This window comes from Heloderma suspectum, chromosome 4 (assembly GCF_057233095.1).
Source record: "Heloderma suspectum isolate Gila_16-S chromosome 4, 16-S_ref, whole genome shotgun sequence".
NCBI classification, from domain to species: domain Eukaryota; kingdom Metazoa; phylum Chordata; class Lepidosauria; order Squamata; family Helodermatidae; genus Heloderma; species Heloderma suspectum.
In genome coordinates, this window is record NC_139461.1 from 3,587,074 (window position 1) to 3,608,059 (window position 20,986).

The 20,986-nt window shown below is 51.7% G+C and overlaps 1 protein-coding gene across 5 annotated transcripts in view; it reads right to left on the reverse strand.

Annotated features, from left to right (window-relative positions):
• Positions 1–6,661: 6,661 nt before the first annotated feature.
• Positions 6,662–20,986, reverse strand: part of CWF19L1 (CWF19 like cell cycle control factor 1) — a 30,406-nt gene continuing 16,081 nt past the window's right edge. Inside the window, exons 7-15 of one of the 5 annotated variants that reach the window (XR_014790800.1) lie at positions 16,283–16,367; positions 15,477–15,617; positions 12,050–12,164; positions 11,483–11,562; positions 10,460–10,669; positions 9,816–9,935; positions 8,466–8,553; positions 8,123–8,220; positions 6,669–7,841 (exon numbers count right to left, since the gene is read on the reverse strand). Coding sequence is in view for 2 of the 5 variants with exons in the window: in XM_084854676.1 (XP_084710802.1) it covers positions 7,697–7,841; positions 8,123–8,220; positions 9,816–9,935; positions 10,460–10,669; positions 11,483–11,562; positions 12,050–12,164; positions 15,477–15,617; positions 16,283–16,367 (994 nt within the window). In the remaining 3 variants the exon portion in view is untranslated. Of the gene's footprint in view, positions 7,842–8,122; positions 8,221–8,292; positions 8,554–9,815; positions 9,936–10,459; positions 10,670–11,482; positions 11,563–12,049; positions 12,165–15,476; positions 15,618–16,282; positions 16,368–20,986 lie in introns of those variants that run through there. The other 4 variants (XR_014790801.1, XM_084854676.1, XR_014790802.1 and 1 more) reach the window with 4 other exon arrangements.

Here is a 20,986-nt window from a genome sequence, read left to right on the forward strand (position 1 = left end):
GAAAGGAAAATTAACAAAGTAGTAAGAGGTTTCCATGAAGCAGTTACAGATTTTTGTGTTGCCATGATAGAGCAAATCGGGGCTTGCCTTATAATAAAGAGATCCTTCAACAGTCATGAAATATTATAGCTGCCTTTCAGGCAAAACAAAAAGAGAATGAGAAAAATATATTTTAGAGTAAAAGGGCTGGCGGTACATAGAGATGAATGGGCAAAATCACGTAATCCTAACGCGCCCATGGATATAAGTGGCTTGAGAGAGAAAGAAGAGCGGGAAGTTTCCTTTCACCCGAAGGATATGTTAAATATTACGGGTGCATATTACGAGTGTATGCACGCTTTAAAGCCAATCTCTGAACTTGAGATCAGACAATATTTCACCTGTCATCTACAAGATCTGGAAGGGGAGCTGTATGAGAAATTAACTAAAGATGTTACAGGTACTTTTACTGAGGAGGAAGTGATGAGGGCAATTACAGAAGGCAGGAGTAAGTCAGGCTCAGGCCCAGATGGGCTTGGATGGAATTACTATAAAAAGTTTAAACAGTGGATTACTCCCCCGTTAACCAAAGTTTACATTTTTTTCTTAACGCAAATGAGGTTGTCTCCATCCTTTTATCAAGGCACTTAATTTTTTTTTCCCAAAACAAGGTGACCTGACATTACCCCAAAACTGGAGGCCCATCGTTCTAATGAACGTGGACTACAGAATTTTTGCCAGACTGCTGAATAACTGACTTGCAACAATAGCTGGAAAAATAGAGATATCTTCCCAAACGAGTGCAGTACTTGGAAGGTCCGTGCTAGACTCCGTGTGTTTGTTTCATGAAATCTTTGAATTGGTGAGGAAAAGGGAATGGAAAGGGAACATATTGCAAGTGGACCAGACCAAGGCTTTTGATAATATGTATCACGGATTCCTCTGGGCTGCACTAAAATGGAGGGGGGTGCCGGATAAATTTATCTGATATGTTCAAACTATATACGAGGCGGCTACAGTTACCCCTCAAATCAATGGCCACAGGGGGAAAAGCATCATGCTAAGATCAGGGGCATGACAGGGATGTCCACTTAGTCCACTGTTGTACATGTTAGTATTAGATACCATGTTGAGCAAATTACAATTAGAGCAAAAAGTACAAGGCCTCACTGAGATCCTGTCACCTCTATGGGAGGTGCACATCAAGTTTGTGGTCCATGCGGACGGTATTTCTTTATTAGCGAACAATACTGAAGAAATCCTTCAAGTGAGGGCAATATTTGAAGACTATGGTAAAGTCTCTGGGGCACAATTAAATTTTCAAAAACATTTTTTTCATAAAGCTGGGCGAGGTGGACAAGCAATTGTATGTCATGTCCATGGATGAGGCATTTCAGGCTGGTATGCAGACGAGCTCAAAAGAAAGACAGGAGCCAGTTGAAGTGAAAATCAGAGGATTATTGTTCTCCATTAAGAGAGGGGGATGGAAGAAAAATTGGCTAGATTGGCTAGAAAAACTAAAAAAGAAAGTCAAAACATGGCAAAATGGGAACTCAACATCTATCAGAAGGCAGTGTACGTTGAGACATACGTCATTCCAATTGCAGCAAACGTAGCCATGGTATATCCTCCCCCTTTGTCGGTAGCAAAAGAAGCTGAAACTACTTTCAGTTCCTCAGGGGAATGGCCACTTTCCCCCTACCTGGAGCGGTGGCCTTCAAAATGATCAATGAAGGGGGACTGGGCTTCCCAGCAGTCACCATGAAATTTGTGGCAGGATTCCCAAGTTTCAGTTTTGGGAAGTACGCCCTCTGGGAACGAGGCCAAACATGCCCCCGTGTGTGGGTCCTCTAATTTCCTAAACACTGGGAGAACAGGAACTGGATGTAGAAAGGGAGAAACTTCTTTCACAGTCTCTGGGACTGTAAGACTCTTGGGCTCAGGCTTTTTCTGGGAAACGTACGCAGTTTTAAAAAAGTATAAAACTGATATGGGCTAATGAAGAGACAGACCCTGTAAAGGTAGTAAAACAAAAGTTGTACAGGGAAATGTTAGAGGTAAATAATTTTCAGCAACACAGGGAGAAAAATTTAAAAAAGGAGTCTCTTACCTTAAACATCAAGAGTATCCAATAGAGTACTTCATGGATAAGCGAATTCCATATAGTTTGTGGGATGTACGATGGCGATTCTATCACCAGGTGTATAGGTTACAGACAAAAAAAACCTGGTTGCCCAAAGAACTTGGTTAGAAGTGTAGAAACAACAAAGGGGACATGTAGAAACAACTGAACACTTTGTGAAAGAGACGTGGACTAAATTGACGGAGGCATTGGACTGGCCACAGCTTGCTGCTCAACCGTGGGAGGCAAAGGGGTCTGGAGCAGAACCAGTCAAAGGTGTTAAAGGACTGAGAGTCTTGAAGAGAAAGAGAGAGCACAGTCAGTAGCACATGGATTCAGAAGGGACACAGACTGTGCTGTCCAGCACCGTGAGAGTGGCTAATCTGTTTGTTGCATCAGCTTTAACCATTCAGAGGAGGGGGACAATCGGAACACAGCTTCCCTGTAGAACAGATGGCTTGGCGAGGTTTATTCTAAACCAAATAGAGATCTTGAGCACTCTTGAAAAGGGAAGATCACCGTCAAACGGAAAAAAATCCGTGGACTGCAGATAGTACTCTGCAATTACGTAAAGGTTTGCACGCAAGCAGGTATTTATATTTTACCTGCTGCCAGAAATTATGTAATCTAAAAAGGGGGGTGAAGGGGTTTCTCTAACGTGAATTTTAAAAGCAGACACTCGCATTCTATTAATGTTAACAAGCTGTCAGCATCAGAATTTTTCTGTGTATTAGAATAAGTCAGATAGTATTAGAGAGCTTCAGCTATTGGGCGGTATAGAAATGAAATAAATAAATAAATAAATAAGTATTATTTCTGTATTAGGTACTCAGTTTTGACGTCTTTTCCGTTTTTGTTACGGACTTTCACATTCGGATGTAGACGTTTTGAGTAGTAACATTTGAAATAAAAACCTAAACCTAAAAAAAATAACCCCAACCCTAACCCAGGGCACGCAGTTCACCTTCTACCTCGCGAGCCGCGTGGACTGGGTGTGGGCACCAGAGGAGCGGCACACAGCGGCACACATGCAGCGAACATGCCGCGGTTGGACCACGGACTGCTGCAGGTCGTGTTGGCCACGGCAGGTGCACCAGCGGGCCAGGCGCGGGAGGGGGGTGCCTGCTGTGCAATGCGGTGAAGCGTGGAGCAGCACCACACCAGGGCGTGCTGTGCCAGGAGCCCCGTTGTGGCTGTGGATGAGTGGGCCAAGGCGGGGGGGCGGGGGAAACTGGGGCGGGCAGGATGCACAGCCCGCACGCGCTGGAGGGCGAGTGCCGGGCTGGGCGACATGCTTCTCATCACGGAGCTCTTCTACAGTGCGCTGTTCGCCAAGAAGGCGGGAGTGGAGGCGGATGCAGGTGGGGATCCCTGCAGAGCCTCCCGCAGCCGCGGGGGCCGAGTGGCACCGCTTGCATGCGGGGCTCAGTGGGGCGGGTGCGCAGGGGCTGCTGGGGCCCATCGCAGAGTGAGAGGCGGCCGAGGCCATCACGCACGGGAGCAGCTGCTCTGCCCCGGCCCAGATGGCCTCAGCTGGGCGTGCTACATGCACTTCTGGCGGCAGCTAGCGTTCCTGCTGGCTGTGTGAGCGCTTGGAGCGGGACTACATGAGCGCAGCCTCCATCACGGGCACGCCTGGGTTCACCCCCAAGCCAAAGACCAGGGACCCCACGCTGGTGTGGAACTGGTGGTCCATCATGACTGGATCCCGGCCAAGGTGCTGAACGGACAGTTGAATCATAGAATAGTAGGGTTGGAAGGGGCCTACAAGGCCATCGAGTCCAACCCCCTGCTCAATGCAGGAATCCAAGTCAGAGCATCCCTGACAGGTGGCTGTCCAGCCTCGTCTTGAACGCCTCCAGTGTGGGAGAGCCCACCACCTCCCTAGGTCATTGGTTCCACTGTCATATTGCTCTAACAGTCAGGAAGATTTTCCTGATGTTCAGCCGGAATCTGGCTTCCTGTCACTTGAGCCCATGATTCCGTGTCCTGCACTCTGGGATGATCAAGAAGAGATCCTGGCCTTCCTCTCTGTGACAGCCTTTCAAGTCCTTGAAGAGTGCTATCCTATCTCCCCTCAGTCTTCTCTTCTCAAGGCTAAACATGCCCAGTTCTTTCAGTCTCTCCTCATAGGGCTTTGTTTCCAGTCCCCTGATCATCTTTGTTGCCCTCCTCTGAACCCTCTCCAGTTTGTCTGCATCCTTCTTAAAAGTGTGGTGCCCAGAACTGGACACAGTACTCCAGATGAGGCCTAACCAGTGCTGAGTAGAGGGGAACTAGTACTTCCTGGGATTTGGAAGCTATGCTTCTATGAATGCAGCCCAAAAGAGCATTTGCCTTTTTTGCAGCCACATCACATGGTTGGCTCATATTCAGCTTGTGATCAACAACAATTCCAAGATCCTTCTCACTTGTAGTGTGGTTGATCCCCCACCTTGTAACTGTGCATTTGGTTTCTTTTTCCTAGGTGCAGAACTTGGCATTTATCCCTATTCAATGTCATTCTGTTGTTTTCTGCCCAGCGCTACAGCCTATCAAGATCACTTTGAATTCTGTTTCTGTCTTCCAAAGTATTAGCTATCCTGCCCAATTTTGTGCCATCTGCAAATTTGATCAGCATTCCCTGCACCTCCTCCTCCAAGTCATTAATACAAATGTTGAAGAGCACTAGGCCCAGGACTGAGCCCTGCGGTACCCCGCTCATTACCTCTCCCCAGTTTGAGAAGGTCCCATTGAGAAGCACTCTTTGAGTCCGATTCTGTAGCCGACTGTGGATCCACCGGATCGTTGTTTCATCTAGCCCACTTTGAGCTAGTTTGCTCATCAGGATATCATGGGGCACTTTGTCGAAAGCTTTGCTGAAGTCGAGGTATATGATGTCCACAGCATTCCCACAGTCCACAAGGGAGGTGACCTGATCAAAAAATGAGATCAGATTCGTCTGGCAGGACTTTTCTTGACAAATCCATGTTGGCTTCGAGTAATCACGGCATTGTTGTCAAGGTGCTTCCAGATGGATTGCTTTATCATCTGCTCCAGAATTTTCCCAGGAATTGATGTCAGACTGACTGGTCTGTAGTTCCCAGGTTCCTCCTTTTTACCCTTTTTGAAGATAGGGACGATGTTAGCCCTCCTCCAGTCATCTGCCACTTCCCCCATCCTCCATGATTTCTCAAAGAGAATAGAGAGCAGTTCTGAGAGTTCTCCTGCCAGCAAGATTGCCGACGAGCGCGGGGCTGGGCTGCACCACGGTGGATGTTCTGTGTGCCTTGAGGGAGGTCTTCGGGCTGGTCCGTGTGGGCTGCTGGCGGGGACTCTGACAATGCCCACCACGCCTTCCTCTGGGAGGTGCTGCGCTGGAAGGGCACCCCTGAGTTGGTTTGCTACCTGTGGCTCTTGTCCCGCGGTGCAGCTGTTGTGCAGCAGATCAACGGGCACCGCAGCCGTGAGGTGGCGATCTGGCCCGGGGTGCAGTAAGGCTGCTGCCTCAGCACGCTGCTGCATGTGCTCAGCCTGGACGTGCTCCTCTGCTGGCTGACGAGTGAGCAGAGCCTCAGGGCTGTGTGCTACCCACTGGTGAATTCGGGGACAGCGGCGGTGCCAGTGGCGGAGATGGCAACGATGCAGATGACACTAGCAGCTCCTGGAAGAGGAGGGTGATGGCAGCGACCGCAGGGGTAAGGACCACACTGCCGCTCATAGAATCATGGAACAGTAGGGCTAGAAGGGGCCCACAAGGCCATTGAGCCCAAACCCCTGCTCAATGCAGGAATCCAAGTCAGAGCATCCCTGACAGGTGGCTGTCCAGCCTCCTCTTGAACGCCTCCAGTGTGGGAGAGCCCACCCCCTCCCCAGGAAATGGGTTCCATTGTCATATTGCTCCGTTTTTCCTGATGTGTAGCTCAAGTTCGCCCTGCACACAGATGTCATGCTGACACAGATGTCAGCAGTTGGCCCGGTGCTGCTTGCTGCCTCCCTGGCCTCCCACTTTGGGAGGTGGGCACGGGCCAGTGGCAAGGCAGAGTGGCCAGCAGCCGTGGAGGCGGCCAGCAGAGCAGAGGGGGGCCCAGCACCAGCAGTGGCCCGGCTGGCAGCCAGCAGCAGCCCGACAACTGTGACGAGCAGCAGTGGCGGCTGAGTGGCACTTTAGGAGGGGCTTCCAGCTCAGCGGGAGGGGCACCCACTGGGCTGAGCAGTGGTGAGAGCAGGGCCACTGTGACTTCATGGTCACGTGGGCCATGAAGGAGGCAGGGCCTGGCCACCTTGCCCACGTCTGCGCCGGCGTGTGCACGTGGAGGGTGCCCGTGCAGGTGGTCCAGATGAGGGGCCCGGCGAAGGCGGGGACGCCACAGCAGCGGGGGGAAGAGTGGCCATCGGCGGCACTGCAGCGGCCAGCAAAGGTGGAGGCGCAGCGGCAGTGAGCACAGCAGAGGGGGGAGCATCGTGCCCACGCAGTAGCCAATGCCCCGACTGACCTCACAAGGGGGCCTTTTTCCGAACACAGAGAATTATGACTCCGCTTCACAGACCTTGAGTGAAGAAGCAACTGACCAAATGAGAGGGATTCGGACAATTTTTAAAATATAAAAACACACTTTTATTTATTTGTTTCTTATCAAAAACAAATTTTATAGCACCTGACCTATCTGATACAGGTTCAGGTTTCTACATCTCCAGAGAGCATTCCCTCCGAACTAATACGTGGCCCCAAAGTTCACTCTCCCGATAAAAAAACAAGACACATCTTAGGAGCAACAGCGGAGCACAGCAAGCAGGGGAAAGGCTGTGATAAAGACTCCCCACCCCATTCGCCTGTCCTGACTGGCCCGAGGGAACCCTTGCTCAGCCTGACCCAGCTCCTTGCTTGGCTACCTTTGGGTCCCCTCTGGCAGAACCACAGAATTTCCTCCTCTGCCCGCCAGATGCTCCCTTGCCAGTTCCTTCTACCGATGGTGCTAACTTGCAGCTGTTGTATGGGTGGATCTTCCCTACAGCCAAATCTGGAGCTGCAGAGAAAGCTCCCGGTGGCTGGGACTGCTCCGCACTGCGGACTGAGCCTGCTTTCTCTCGTTTCCACTGTTTGCTTGCTCATAAGCAGTCCCCCCCCCCCCCGCCGCCATTTATACAAGCCAGAGGAGCAGAGAGGCCTGGCATTTCCACCCTCAAACACACCGCCTCCAGAAAGCTGACTGGGACTGCATTCCTTCGCTCTCGGTGCGTGAGGGATGGGTGGCGGGGACTTCCTGCCAGAAGGTAGAACTCTGGGGTGCTGCTGTATGCCACATGTACACAGCCTGCTCCCCAGCGCAGGGTGGCTCCTGTGCTCAGTGGCAGCAGCCACTCTCTCACGCACCTCTCTCCTCGGGCTCTGCGGAAGCCAGGGGCCAGCCAAGGGGAGCAGCCAGCGGGACAACATGCCACGGCCAGGGAGAGAGCAGCAGAGAATGGCTGGGATATGGAGGAAACTTCCGTGGGAGCCTTCGGTTTCTCCCTGCAAATTTGGAGGGCTGGACAAGAGGCCTTGCGGGAGGGATTCTTCTTCACAGGAACAGCAAAGGATGGGCTGGCACAGTCCTGTGCGCTCCACACTGGCCCTCAGTCCATCTGGGCAAAGTCGAAGGGCTCGAAGGCTCGGCGGAAGGCTTGGGCTGCAGCAGCTTCCTCCTCTTGCCCTGCCTGGCAGCTTCTCCAGTCAGCCCGGCCAGGCATGCCCAGGACAGCCTCGCTGGCCAGAACTTCCCTGTGGACCAGAAGGGGAAAGCTCAGGCAGGCATGAGCCCTCCTCTCTCAGAGCCCTGCCAGCAGGCTGGCTGGCCCTCTCAAAGCCACATCTGAGCAGTGGGGGGCTGGGGGCACCATCTGAATGCAGAGAGGGGGGCAGGAGCAGGTCCCCTGGTGAGGCCACGCCAGCCAGCCAGCCGAGGAGAGTGCAAGATGCCCCCCAGCTGTGTTGTGGGTATTTCATGCGCAAGGCTGCAAGAAAGGATGGGTGGCTCTCTAGGGCAACCGAAATTCACAAACCTTCCAAACTGCAGCGGAAAATTTTTCCCAATTCGATGGAAGAGCTTCTCTCCATTATCCAGCTCAACATAAAAATATGGTGTTCCTGGCTGAACTATCTGAAAGACAATCACAAGATCCATTTCTACACAGACGCATCTCCTGGACTTCCCCGCCACCCATCCCCAGAAGATCCGACTCAGTGAAGAGGAGCAGAACCCAGGAGCTGTGCTGCCTCTGTCTCTGCAACCCCGGGATGCTGCAAGGAGGGGGATACTGGGTCACTGCTGGAACCTGCTCACACTGTGCCACCCCCACCCCTCCAAGACAGGGAAAGAGGAAAGGGACTGGGTGTATTTATTACATTTTCGTGCTGCCCAATAGCTGAAGTTCTCTGGGTGGATTCCCAAAGTTGTGGAGCAGCTGCGAGGCACAACTGACCCCCTTACCAGCTGGAATGCAACAAAGACACAAGGTCCACAGGAATGCTCAGCATCATGGTTGTAACTTAAGGTTGGACAACAAAATCTGCAGGCCGAAAGATGCCAGGGTGTGGCTACTAACCCAACACCGGGGGGGCGGGGGCTGCGCAAACAACCCAGGAAAGCCTGCACGGAGCAAGGCTGCCCCGACCGATGCCCTGGCTGGGACATCCACCTTGCCCACTGGTCAGAGGCTTCACCCGCCCCACATCCTTTCCCCAGTGGAGGACGCTGCAGGGTTGGCGAAGTGCAGCCGGCCAGGATGAGTGCGCAGCTGCTGCTCACTGGGGGGATCCCTCGCTACCTCCAATCACAGGCTGGAGGTAGCAAGGGGATTCCTCTCCCTGCCTCCTCCCACAGACCCAGGTAGCCTCCAGGCCAGGGGGCAGGGTTTGGGGAGGGGAGTGGACAGAGCCCACAGAGGGAGCCCCAGCCTCCAGAGGCCACACAGGCGGGCTCCACCATCTCGACGCTGCCAGCCACATGGCAGCAGGACCCAGGAAGAGCGGAGGATTGGACTAAGCCACGGAGAGCTTTGCAGGCCCAAATCCCCCTGCCCCCAGAGCAGCGTGCAAGACACGCGGCTCCAGACGCAGGTAGCCAGGAAATGGGTGGCAGCCTCCGCCCCAGGTGCAGCCCAGCAAGGGGTTTATCAGCTGTGCCATCTCCTCAGGACACGGAGGAGCAGCAGCCACCGCCACAGCCATCGTGGAGGCCACCAGAGGCAGGTTCTCCCCGGCGCCCTCCATCCCTGGGGGAATTAAGGGATGCTCGGGTCCACGAACCTGCCTGCACAGCGATCAGCGTAACAGTCATGTACCCCAAACAGGGCAGCATCTGCCAGGCGGACAGGGTCCCCACTCCCTTGCAGGGCAGGGCTGGCAACCACAGCACCCCCATGCCCCAGGCCAGGACAACTGCGGCCAGCCACCGCCGCCTGCTTGTCCTTAAGCAGACTCCCTGCAGCGCCAGGGGGCGTGGTGGAAGCGGTGCCATCGGAAGGCCTCGGTGGCCGGCCTAGAGCCCCCCCCCGTTGCAGGCATGGATTCAGACTCTGTTCAGAGCAGCACACACACACACACACCCCTTAGCGTCCTGCCAGCTGCCGAATGGGCACGCCAAGGGCAAGGGGCACGAGGGTGAGCCCATGAGGCCAGATCCAGCCCCTGCCCACTCAGCACCCTTTCTGGCAGCCCTGACACATGGGAATGAAGCCACCGCTTGCACCCTACTTGCTTGAGGGCCGAGTGTTCCGGGATCTCCAGCAACTTGATGTGCTGCTCCTCCGCCTGGACGATAAAGGCCTCTTTGACGTCTTCAGTCGTGCAGCTGTCCTGGGGCACAGGAACCACCTAGAGGAGCCGCCCATGGGCAGCATGCGGGAGACAGTCAGGGGACATCCAAGCGAGAGAGTGAAGCAAAAGACAGTGGGGAATGCCATCACAGGGGCGCCACGGAGCGCCCCTCAGCAAAGCCTTTCATCATGAAGAAGGCCAGCGCCTCTCTTGCAGGCTTAAACTTATGACACTGTCCTGTGGGAGGTGAGCGGCCGAGGGCCCTCTCATCTCCAGGAGCCCTCAGTCCTCTCGTTTCCTTTACACTCTCTGTGGCAGCCGGATGCCGCCCAGACACTGTCTCTGGCCAGCCAGGTGGGAACCACCACAGTTGCCCAGAACGTCGCTTGAAGCAGAGCCCTGCAGCCTGGGAACAGAACGCGCTGCTATGACCCATGCCCGGGAGGGAGGGCAGGAGGAGGAACATCTCCAGGTTCTAAGGCTGCCCGAGACCTCGGAGCCACAGCCGCTCCGTTCAGGGGGCAGAGATGATGCGCCCCGGCCCAGCCAGGGCCTCAGACCACCCAGCAGCACTACCTCACCTGCAGCTGAAGGTGCTGGCTCCTGTAGTTCCTCTCATAGGCCACACACCTCTTCCCTTTGGTCCTGAAGAACGTCTTCAGCGCACACTTGTACTGGTCGATTTCTTTCACCACCTCTGAAGCGAGCTCCGCCATCGACTGGTGGTGCCCGATGGGCAAGATGAGGACATGGTCGGGGGACAAGCCGCCTTTGGCCAGGGCCAGGTAGCACTAGGACACCGCAGCAGGCAAATGGTCAGCAGGCCCAGCGCCACCCCCGGCCCATCTCCAGCAGTGAACACAGAGAACAGTGGCAACCCTGCAGCAACAGAGCTGAAGCTAACCCAGTCCTGGGACGCTGCCTCCTCTCGACCCGGCCAACTCCCAGACTCTACCAGGCGGCCAGCAGGGCAAAGCAGAGCTGCGGCAGGCAGGCCTCTCTGGTAGACCCAGGGGGCCTGCCAGGGAACGGGTGGGCCTTTCGCCTCCTAGCTGCAACAAGGAGCAGCCAGGGTGCTGCCAAATACGAGCAGGGAGTGCCAAGGGAGAGCGGACACCGTCTGCATCCAGCAATCAAAAGGAAGCGCTAGAGGCACGAAGGGAGCGCATCGCCGCTTTGAATCCCAGTATTGGGGAAAAGGCCGGATAGAAATAAATATAATAAATAAATAAATCGTGCTCGGACCCGGAGCACCCGGTGGTGTCCCATCCAGACTGCCAACCAAGGCCATGCCAGCTGAGCGCCAGCAATGCTCCAGCAGCGGCAGGCAACCTGGCGCCCTCCGGCTGTTTGGGACTACAACTCCCTTCAGCACCATCCAGCAAGGCCAATGACCGGGGATTATGAGAGTTGTAGTCCAAAACAGCTGGATGGCACTGGGTGCTTCAGTACCTTGCATTCCTCGGCCTTCCCTGGGCCCAAGTCCTGGCCCTTTTGAGACCCGAGGGATGGCCTGAACGTCCTGGGCCAGCTGCACAAAGCCATTCTGGGTCACAAGCACCACCGTCTTCTCTTCAGGAAGAGCGGCAGAAAGAGAGACTCACATGCGTGCCAATGCTGACCACCAGATGCTTCTCAACCTCTGGGCTCGCCAGGCAAAACCAGCACGCGGCCGTTGGCAGGGCTTGGTGGGGGGGAACAAACACGCGTCACAGGCAGAACATGACGGCGCTGCGGTGCTCTTCTGGGCCGCCACCACAGGAGAGGAGGTGACAGGCCCTGGAGGGCTCAAGGAGACCAAACCACCCGCCTCCACCCCTCCCTGCACCATCACCGGTAAATGCTGCCCTGTGCCTTCGGCTGGATGGCGCGCTGCCCAAGTGCCTGCCTCGATCTGTGGGGGCTGCGAACACTGCTGAGGGGGAACCCTCTGCCAACTTGGGGGGCGGGGTGGGCAGCAGCTGCGCTTCCTTAATGCTCTGTGAGTTATTCAACTCTGCCCGCAGCCCAAGAAAGTCGTTACTCCCCCCTGAACAGCTGTGGAAACAGCTCTGATTCCTAACCCAAATTCGGACATCAACCCCCCAACCCCAAATTCGGTTCAGGGGCTGTCAACCTGCAGTCAGGATCCTCAGCTTGGTACATGAAAGAGAAGTGGGTCTGGTACTCACGGGGCTTGCCAGGGGCCCGCTTGGGCTGCTGTCTCTCACGCCCCCCTTCCACAGGCCGCTTCCGCCCTTTCGGCTTGCTGCTTAGGTCAAAGAAAAATTGGCATGGGGGCTCCTCCTGGGGAGGCAAATGCAAGGGCTGCTTAGAGGCCCCTCTCCTGACTGCAGAGGAAACATTTCAGTTGGAGATACTAGCGAAATATCCCCCTGAACGCCACAAGGGACCCCTTTCCCAAGCAGCTGGAAGGTGCCACTCAGGAGTCCTGGAACAGAGAACACAGCGAATACGCGCTGGGCAAGAGGGAGAGGGGCTGGCTTCGTGGGGTCCTGGCTTTGCTCTCAAGAGGAAAAGCAAGTTCTGGGGCAGACGCCTCCCTCTGCTGGAGCACCCCACCTTTCCCCTGTTCCTTGTGGCCCCAGCTCTCTCCGTCCCTGCCATTTGCCTTGGCCTGGTCAGGGTTTAAGGAGAGGGCCTCAGTTTTAGGCTGTCCATTCCAAACTCTATTTTTGCAGCCCGGCTGTTTTAGCTCCAGCGTCCCGGATGGTGCTGGGCCTGTATTCCCCATCATCGCCTCAGAGCCTTTGCCAGTATCTGAAGAAAGGACCATGTGCGCACTGTGGTTTTGCAAGTGCCCCGTTCTGAACTTGCAACCAAAAGCTGGGAGACCACAGAGCAGCGTGTGCTCATGGGGGTCTCCATTTCCAAGGCCCTTTGGGTTCCCCTGACTCTGTGACAAGGTAAACAGAAACGCGTTGACTCCATTCCCGTCTTCCTGACCTGGAATTCCTTGGGATCTATCTATTCTGCCTCTCATGGGGCCCATCCTAGATCGCCAACTCCCTCCCCTCTGTTGTTCTTGATCGCTGTTAGGACTAGTCTACCAGCCCATGTGCCAGGGCTTGGCATGCCGACTAAGCATTTTTTCCTCTTCTGTCAGGCTTTTGCGGTAACACAAAGCTTGCAACAGTTGTTCCTGAGCGACTTTTGCTCCACTTCCTTGGAGCACGGTGCACTCCGGCTTGAGTGACGTGCCAGACCTCTTCAAAGGATCCCTTGGTTTCCATGTTCATCGTAACGCACGTGTGCGAGGACACGTGGTAACAGGACCTTTGACAGAACCCTAGGTAACGGGTTCCATTGTTGTATTGCTCTAACAGTCAGGAAGTTTTTCCTGATGTTCAGCCGGAATCTGGCTTCCTGTCACTTGAGCTCATGATTCCGTGTCCTGCACTCTGAGATGATGGAAAAGACATCCTGGCCTTCCTCTCAGGGACAACCTTTCAAGTCCTTGAAGAGCGCTATCATATCTCCCCTCAGTCTTCTCAAGGCTAAACATGCCCAGTTCTTTCCGTCTCTCTTCAGAGGGCTTTGTTTCCAGTCCCCTGATCATCTTTTTTGCCCTCCTCTGAACCCTCTCCAGTTTGTCTGCATCCTTCTTAAAGTGTGGTGCCCAGAACTGGACACAGTACTCAGATGAGGCCTAACCAGTGCTGAGTAGAGGGGAACTAGTACTTCCTGGGATTTGGAAGCTATGCTTCTATGAATGCAGCCCAAAAGAGCATTTGCCTTTTTTGCAGCCACATCACATGGTTGGCTCATATTCAGCTTGTGATCGACAACAATTCCAAGATCCTTCTCGCTTGTAGTGTGGTTGAGCCACGTATCCCCCATCTTGTAACTGCATTTGGTTTCTTTTTCCTAGGTGCAGAACTTGGCATTTATCCCTCTTCAATGTCATTCTGTTGTTTTCTGCCCAGCGCTCCAGTCTATCCAGATCACGTTGAATTTTGTTTCTGTCTTCCAAAGTATTCGCTATCCCGCCCAATTTGGTGTCATCTGCAAATCTGATCAGCATTCCCTGCACCTCCTCCTCCAAGTCATTAATAAAAATGTTGAAGAGCACTGGGCCCAGGACTGAGCCCTGCGGTACCCCACTCGTTACCTGTCCCCAGTTTGAGAAGGTCCCATTGAGAAGCACTCTTTGAATCCGATTCTGTGGCCAACTGTGGCTCCACCGGATCATTGTTTCATCTAGCCCACTTTGAGCTAGTTTGCTCATCAGGAGATCATGGGGCACTTTGTCGAAAGCTTTGCTGAAGTCGAGGTATATGATGTCTACAGCATTCCCACGGTCTACAAGGGAGGTTACTTGAACAACAAATGAGATCAAATTTGTCTGGCAGGACTTGTTTTTGACAAATCCATGTTGGCTTCGAGTAATCACGGCATTGTTGTCAAGGTGCTGACAACACCTTGGAATTGAGCACCTCTGCCTTTTCTTTGTCATGTTATCATTTTGCCATCCTTATTTAATAGCTAAACCACCATTTCTTTCCTCTCCCTTTTACTATGCACATAGCTGAAGAAAGCCTTTTTGTTGTTTTTGGCATCCCTTGCTAACCTCAGCTCATTCTCAGCTTTAGCCTTCCTGACATCATCCCTGCAATTCTGTGCCACCTGCCTGTACTCTTCCTTTGTTACTTGGCCTTCTTTCCACTTCCTATATGTGTCCTTTTTGTTTTCAGGTCATCCCTAAGCTTTTTGTGAAGCCACATTGGCTTCTTCTGTTGTCTTCCACCTTTACTTCTTGTTGAAATGGTTTGTGACTGTGCCTTGAGAATTTCCTTTTTTAAAAGCTCCCACCCATCTTGGACTCCTTTTCTCGCTAGCGTCGCTTGCCATGGGACCTTACTGATCATTGTTCTGAGTTTATTAAAATCAGCTTTCCTAAAATCCAGGGTACGCGTTTGACTACACTCAGCTTTTGCTTCCCTTAGAACCAAGAACTCAAGTGCAACATGGTCGCTTTCCCCCAGAGTTCCTGTAACGGCTACTTTATCCACTAAGTCATCTCTGTTGGTTAGGATCAAGTCAAGGATAGCCGATCCTCTAGTTCCTTCCTCTACTTACTGTAGGAGGAAGTTATCCACCACACAAGACAGGAATTTCCTGGAGGGGCCATGTTTTGCAGAATTTGTCTCCCAACAAATATTGGGGAAATTGAAGTCCCCCATTACTACTACATCATGCTTCCTTAAAACATTGGCTATTTGCTTGTCAAAAGTTTGTTCCTCGTCTTCTCCTTTGTTGGGTGGCCGGTAGTAGACTCCAACCACCAGGTTCCTTTTATTCTTTGCTCCATTTATTTTGATCCAGATGCTCTCGATGGGGATGCCAGGCTCCTCCTCCTGTATTTCTGTGCAGAGATATGTATTTTTCCCATACAGTGCAACCCCACCTCCCTTTCTGTTCCTCCTGTTCTTTTTGAACAAGTAATATCCTTCAGTTGCTGTATTCCAGTCATGGGGATCATCCCGTCAAGTTCCTGTGTAACCCCATGAGCTGCTCCAGAGTGCCTCATGAGAAATTCAGCATATTCTAAGAGTTTATAGACCCACCAATTATGCAGAGAGAGCACACTCCCAGTACCTTTGTGTCTCCCAGCAGGGGAGCACAACTCTCGCCACCCCAGGGCCTGCGGTAGGGGTTCTCAGTGACATCTTGAGGCTGTTTGACCAGCTCTGCAGCATCCATGGAACTCATTGGAAGGATGCTGAAGGCGTAGAGATACTGGAGGAAACAAGCCACAGCAGAAAGGAGGAGAGTTTCAGTTAAAAGGACTGTGGGGGCCGCCACCTCCATTTTAAGCACTTCCTTAAACTAGAAGTAGTAAGGGAGCTTTCACCCTCCAGGTGGGAGAACACTTGCACTGCGCCCTTCTCAGGCCACCCTCGAAGCCCTGAGGGTGTCACTAAATGGGGAAGGGAAGGGCTAGCACAGGGGTGGCGGAGCTGGGGGAAAGCAGCTCACTAAGGAAGCACCAACAGAAGCAGCTTGGAATTACTGACAGAGGGAGATGGAGGGCTGGGAGACCAAGGAGAGATGGGTGGAACACTGCCGGGCTAGAGGCAGGAGGACAGAATGTCAAAATACCAGTTCCAGCCTTAGCAAAGTCACGAATGCTGTCACACCAAGAGGCCTGGCAAAGGAGGGGGAACAACCCAGCCAGCACCAGTGAGCGCTTAAAGAAGGGGGCTCGGCTTCCTCCAGTGCAAAATAGCAAATGTAAGGCAAACAAAGGACATGCTTTAAAATGAAGACAGTTATTATTTTTACAATTCTAATCAAATATGAAGCCTAAATTTAGGAGGGGACATTAAGAGCAGCCTGCAGCCATGCGCTCCTCCGTTCCATGCAGACTTGGAAGAGGAGGAGGAGGGCCGGCCTCTCCTTACCTTCCTCTTGTCTGCATTGCCAGCATTGGCCAGGGCAATGAACCTGCTAACGTGCTGCGCAGTCTCCTGGAGAACGGCGTGGTTCCTGCAGGAGACAAGGGGGAAGACGCACTTGGCGAGGCCTGCAGAAAGCCTGGAAGCACCACACGCAATCCAGTGCAAAATCTGGGCAGAGCCTGGCATCCTCAAGCGAGGCTTTGCCAGTCACATCTTCAAACCCCGCAAGAAAGGAGGTTCAACAACCTGCTCTGCTTCTCAGAACCACTTTCAGTTTATGGAAGCGGGACACAGGATGGGATGCAGGTGACACTCAATAGACAGCGGCAGGTGGATGCAGTCCCTGCCCTGTGGTCAGTGCTGCCCCAAACTATCACAACGGCAAACCCATCCCTTGCCCTCTTGGGGTAACAACTCTTGTACAGATGACAAAAATGTGGGCTGGCCTAATGAACAGGCGGTCATCTTTACTGAGGTTTTCAAAACAGCAGAAAATGCCCATCTTTGGTAGGCATTCAGATGAAAAGCCTTTAAGAACATCAGAAGGGCCCTGCTGGATCAGACCAAGGGTCCGTCTAGTCCAGCATTCTGTTCACACAGTAGCCAACCAGCTGCCAACCAGGAACCCACAAACAGGACAGGAGCGCAACAGCACCCTCCCACCCATGTTCCCCAGCAACTGGTTGATTGCCTCTGGTACTGGAAGTAGCACATAGCCATCAGGACTAGTAGCCATTGATAGCCTTTTTCCTCCAGGAATTTGTCCAACACCCTCTTAAAGCCATCCAAATTGGTGGCCATCACTACATCCTGTGGTAGCGAAGTCCATAGTTTAATTATGCGCTGTGTGAAGAAGTCCTTCCTTTCATCTGTCCCTCCAATCAGCTTCATAGGATGACTCCGGGTTCTAATATTATGAGAGAGGGGAAAAACATCTCCCTGTCCACTTTCTCCACGCCATGCATAATTTTGTCGACCTCTATCATGTCTCCCCTTGCCCTCCTTTTTTCCAAGCTAAACAATCCCAGCTGCTGTAACCTTCTCTCGTAGGGGAGATGCTCCAGCCCCTTGATCATTGTAGTTGCCCTTTTCTGCACTTTTTCCAGCTCTACAGTATCTTTTTTTAGGTGTGGTGACCAGAAGTGGACACAGTATTCCAAGTGAGGCTGCACCATAGATTTGTATAGGGGCAGTATGATATTGGCAGTTTTATTCTCAATTCCTTTTCTAACTATGCCTAACAAGGAATTTGCCTTTTTTTTTTTTTACAGTGCCCACACACTGGGTTGACATCTTCATTGAGCTGTCCACCACAACCCCAAAATCTCTTTCCTGGGCGGTCACTGCCAGCTCAGGTCCCATCAGGTTATACTTGAAGTTGGGATGTTTTGCCCCAACGTGCATCACTTGAAACTTGCTTACACTGAACTGCATTTGTCATTTAGATGCCGATTCTCCCAGTTTGGAGAGATCCTTTTGGAGCTCCTCACAATCCCTTTGTTTTAACCACCATAAATAATTTGGTGTCATTGGCAAACTTGTCCACTTCACTGCTCACTCCTAATTCCAGATCATTTATGAACAGGATGAAAAGCACTGGTCCTAATACAAGATCCCTGTGGGACCACGCTATTTACTTCTCTCCACTGGGAGAATTCACCATTTATTCCTACTCTCTGCTTACTGTTCTTTAACCAGTGACTGATCCATCAGAGGACCTGTCCTCATATTCCATGACTGCTAAGTTTGCTCAGGAGTCTTTGGAGAGGGACTTGGTCAAAAGCCTTTTGGAAGTCCAAGTAAACAATGTCTACTGGATCACTCCTGTCCACATGTTTATTCACACTCTCAAAGAACTCTAAAAGGTTAGTGAGACAGGACTTACCTTTGCAGAAGCTGTGTTCTTTTTCAGCAGGGCTTGTCCTTCTGTATGCTTACTAATTTCATCTTTAATAATGCCTTCAACCAATTTACCCGGAACAGGTGTTAAGCTAACCGGCCTGTAATTTCCCAGATTGCCCCTGGAACCCTTTTTGGAAAATTGGTGTTACATTGCCCATCTTCCAGTCCTCTGGTATAGAGGCTGACCTTAGGGATACGTTGCATATTTCGGTTAGAAGATCAGCAATTTCATATTTGAGTTCTTTAAGAACTGTACGATGGATACCATCTGGGCCCGTTGATTTATTTGCTTTCAATTTATCGATAACATTGAGAACTTCATCTTTTGTCACCACTATTTGCCTCAGTTGCTCAGACTCCCTTTCTGAAAACATCAGTTCAGGCACAGTTATCTGTCCTATATCTTCTGCAGTGAGGAAGGATGAAAAGAATTCTTTGAACGCCTCTGCAGTATTCCTTTATCTCCATTATCATCCAATGGTCCACCTGGTTTTCTGCTTCTGATACAGAATCATAGAATAGTAGGGTTGGAAGGGGTCTACAAGGCCATCGAGTCCAACCCCCTGCTCAATGTGGGAATCCAAGTCACAGCATCCCTGACAGGTGGCTGTCCAGCCTCGTCTTGAACGCCTCCAGTGTGGGAGAGCTCACCACCTCCCTAGGTAATGGGTTCCATTGTCGTATTGCTCTAACAGTTAGGAAGTTTTTCCTGATGTTCAGCCGGAATCTGGCTTCCTGTCACTTGAGCCCATTGTCCCATGTCCTGCACTCTGGGATGATCGAGAAGAGATCCTGGCCTTCCTCTCTGGGACAGCCTTTCAAGTACTTGAAGAGTGCTATCCTATCTCCCCTCAATCTTCTCTTCTCAAGGCTAAACATGCCCAGTTCTTTCAGTCTCTCCTCATAGGGCTTTGTTTCCAGTCCCCCGATCATCTTTGTTGCCCTCTCTGACCCCTCTCCAGTTTGTCTGCATCCTTCTTAAAATGTGGTGTCCAGAACTGGACACAGTACTCCAGATGAGGCCTAACCAGTGCTGAGTAGAGGGGAACTAGTACTTCCCGGGATTTGGAAGCGATGCTTCTATGAATGCAGCCCAAAATAGCACTGGCCTTTTTTGCAGCCATATCACATGGTTGGCTCATATTCAGCTTGTGATCTACAACAATTCCAAGATGCTTCTCGCTTGTAGTGTTGTTGAGCCACGTATCCCCCATCTTGTAACTGTGCATCTGGTTTCTTTTTCCTAGGTATATTTAAAGAATTCTTTATTGTTGGCCTTGATGTTAGCGATATGCTCTTCAAAATGCTTTTTTTGCATCTCTTACTGTTTTTTGTTTTCCTCACTTGGGCAAGACTTCCAGTTTCTGAAGGAAGCTCTCATTTCTCTAATAGCTCCCTTAACACTGCTCATTAACCATGCCGCTGACCTCTTGGACTTGGTGCTACCTTTCCTAACCTGTGGTATACATTTCAGCTGGGCTTCTATTATTGTGGTTTTGAGTAATCTCCAAGTATTCTGAAGGGATTTAATCCTCTTGACTCCCCCTTTTAACTTCCTTTTCACCAGTTCTCTCATTTCAGAGAAGTTTCCTCTTTTGAAGACAAATGTGACGGTGTTGGACTTCCTGGGCAATTCTCCACTTAAATATATATTAAATCTGATAGCACTGTAAGCACTGTTTCCAAGTGGTTCAACAACATTTACTTCTCGTACTAGGTCCTGGGTGACAACACGTAGGATTAAATCCAAGGTCACCTCCCCTCTGGTTGATTCCGTGACCAACTGTTCTAGGGCACAGAAATGTAACCTCTTTGTCATGGCTGGAAGACGCATTTATCCAATCAATGTGGGTGCAATTGAAGTCTCCCATTATTACACTTCCTTGTTTGGAGGCCTCCCTGATTTCATCTTCCATCTCGAGGTCACTCTGAGCATTCTGGTCTGGAGGACGATAGCATGTTCCTAGCACTAAATTATGGTATTGTCACCCATGGTGCTTCTGTGGAAGAGCCTACCCTTTTACATGTTCTAGTCTGCTCAACGCTATGCCCTCTTTGATGTACAGGGCAACACCTCCCCCACTACACCCTTCCCTGTCCTTCATATAGAGTTTATATCCAGAGATGACTGTATCCCACTGGTTCTCTCTGCTCCACCAGGTTTTTGTAATGCCCACTATAACCAGGTTTTCCTTTAAAACCAACCACTCCAATTATCCCATTTTGGCTCAGAGGCTTCTAGCATTTGCATAAAAACACCTATACATGGTATCCCTCCCCAGATGCCTCTGGCACGTGCATCTTTTGCTGTGCGACACTGGCCCCTTTGATTGGCTACCATGTTCTACTGTGTATTCCTAGCCTATTTCCTCCCCTTCTACGTTTGGGCAACCAAAAACATTTTCATCTTCATCCCCTTGGGATGATTTAACCTGAACCAGATGCTTCCCAGCTCCTCTTGGTTTTCCCCCAGGGTTAAGTTTTAAAGCTGCTCTGCCACCTTTTTATGTTTAGTGCCAGCAGTATGGTTCCATTTTGGTTCAAGTGGAGCCCATCCCTCTTGTACAGGCCCAGCTTGTCCCAAAACGTTCCCCAGTGCCTAACAGATCTGAACCCCTCCTCCCTCCCTGCACCTCTGTCTCATCCACGTACTGAGACTCCTCAACTTCGCCTGTCTTGCTGGTCTTGTGCGTGGAACAGGTAGCATTTCAGACTCTCTGAGCGTCTCCAGATCAGCAACCTGGAATTGTTCCAGTTCCAATTGATCTTGGAATTGTTGTAGATCACAAGCTGAATATGAACCAA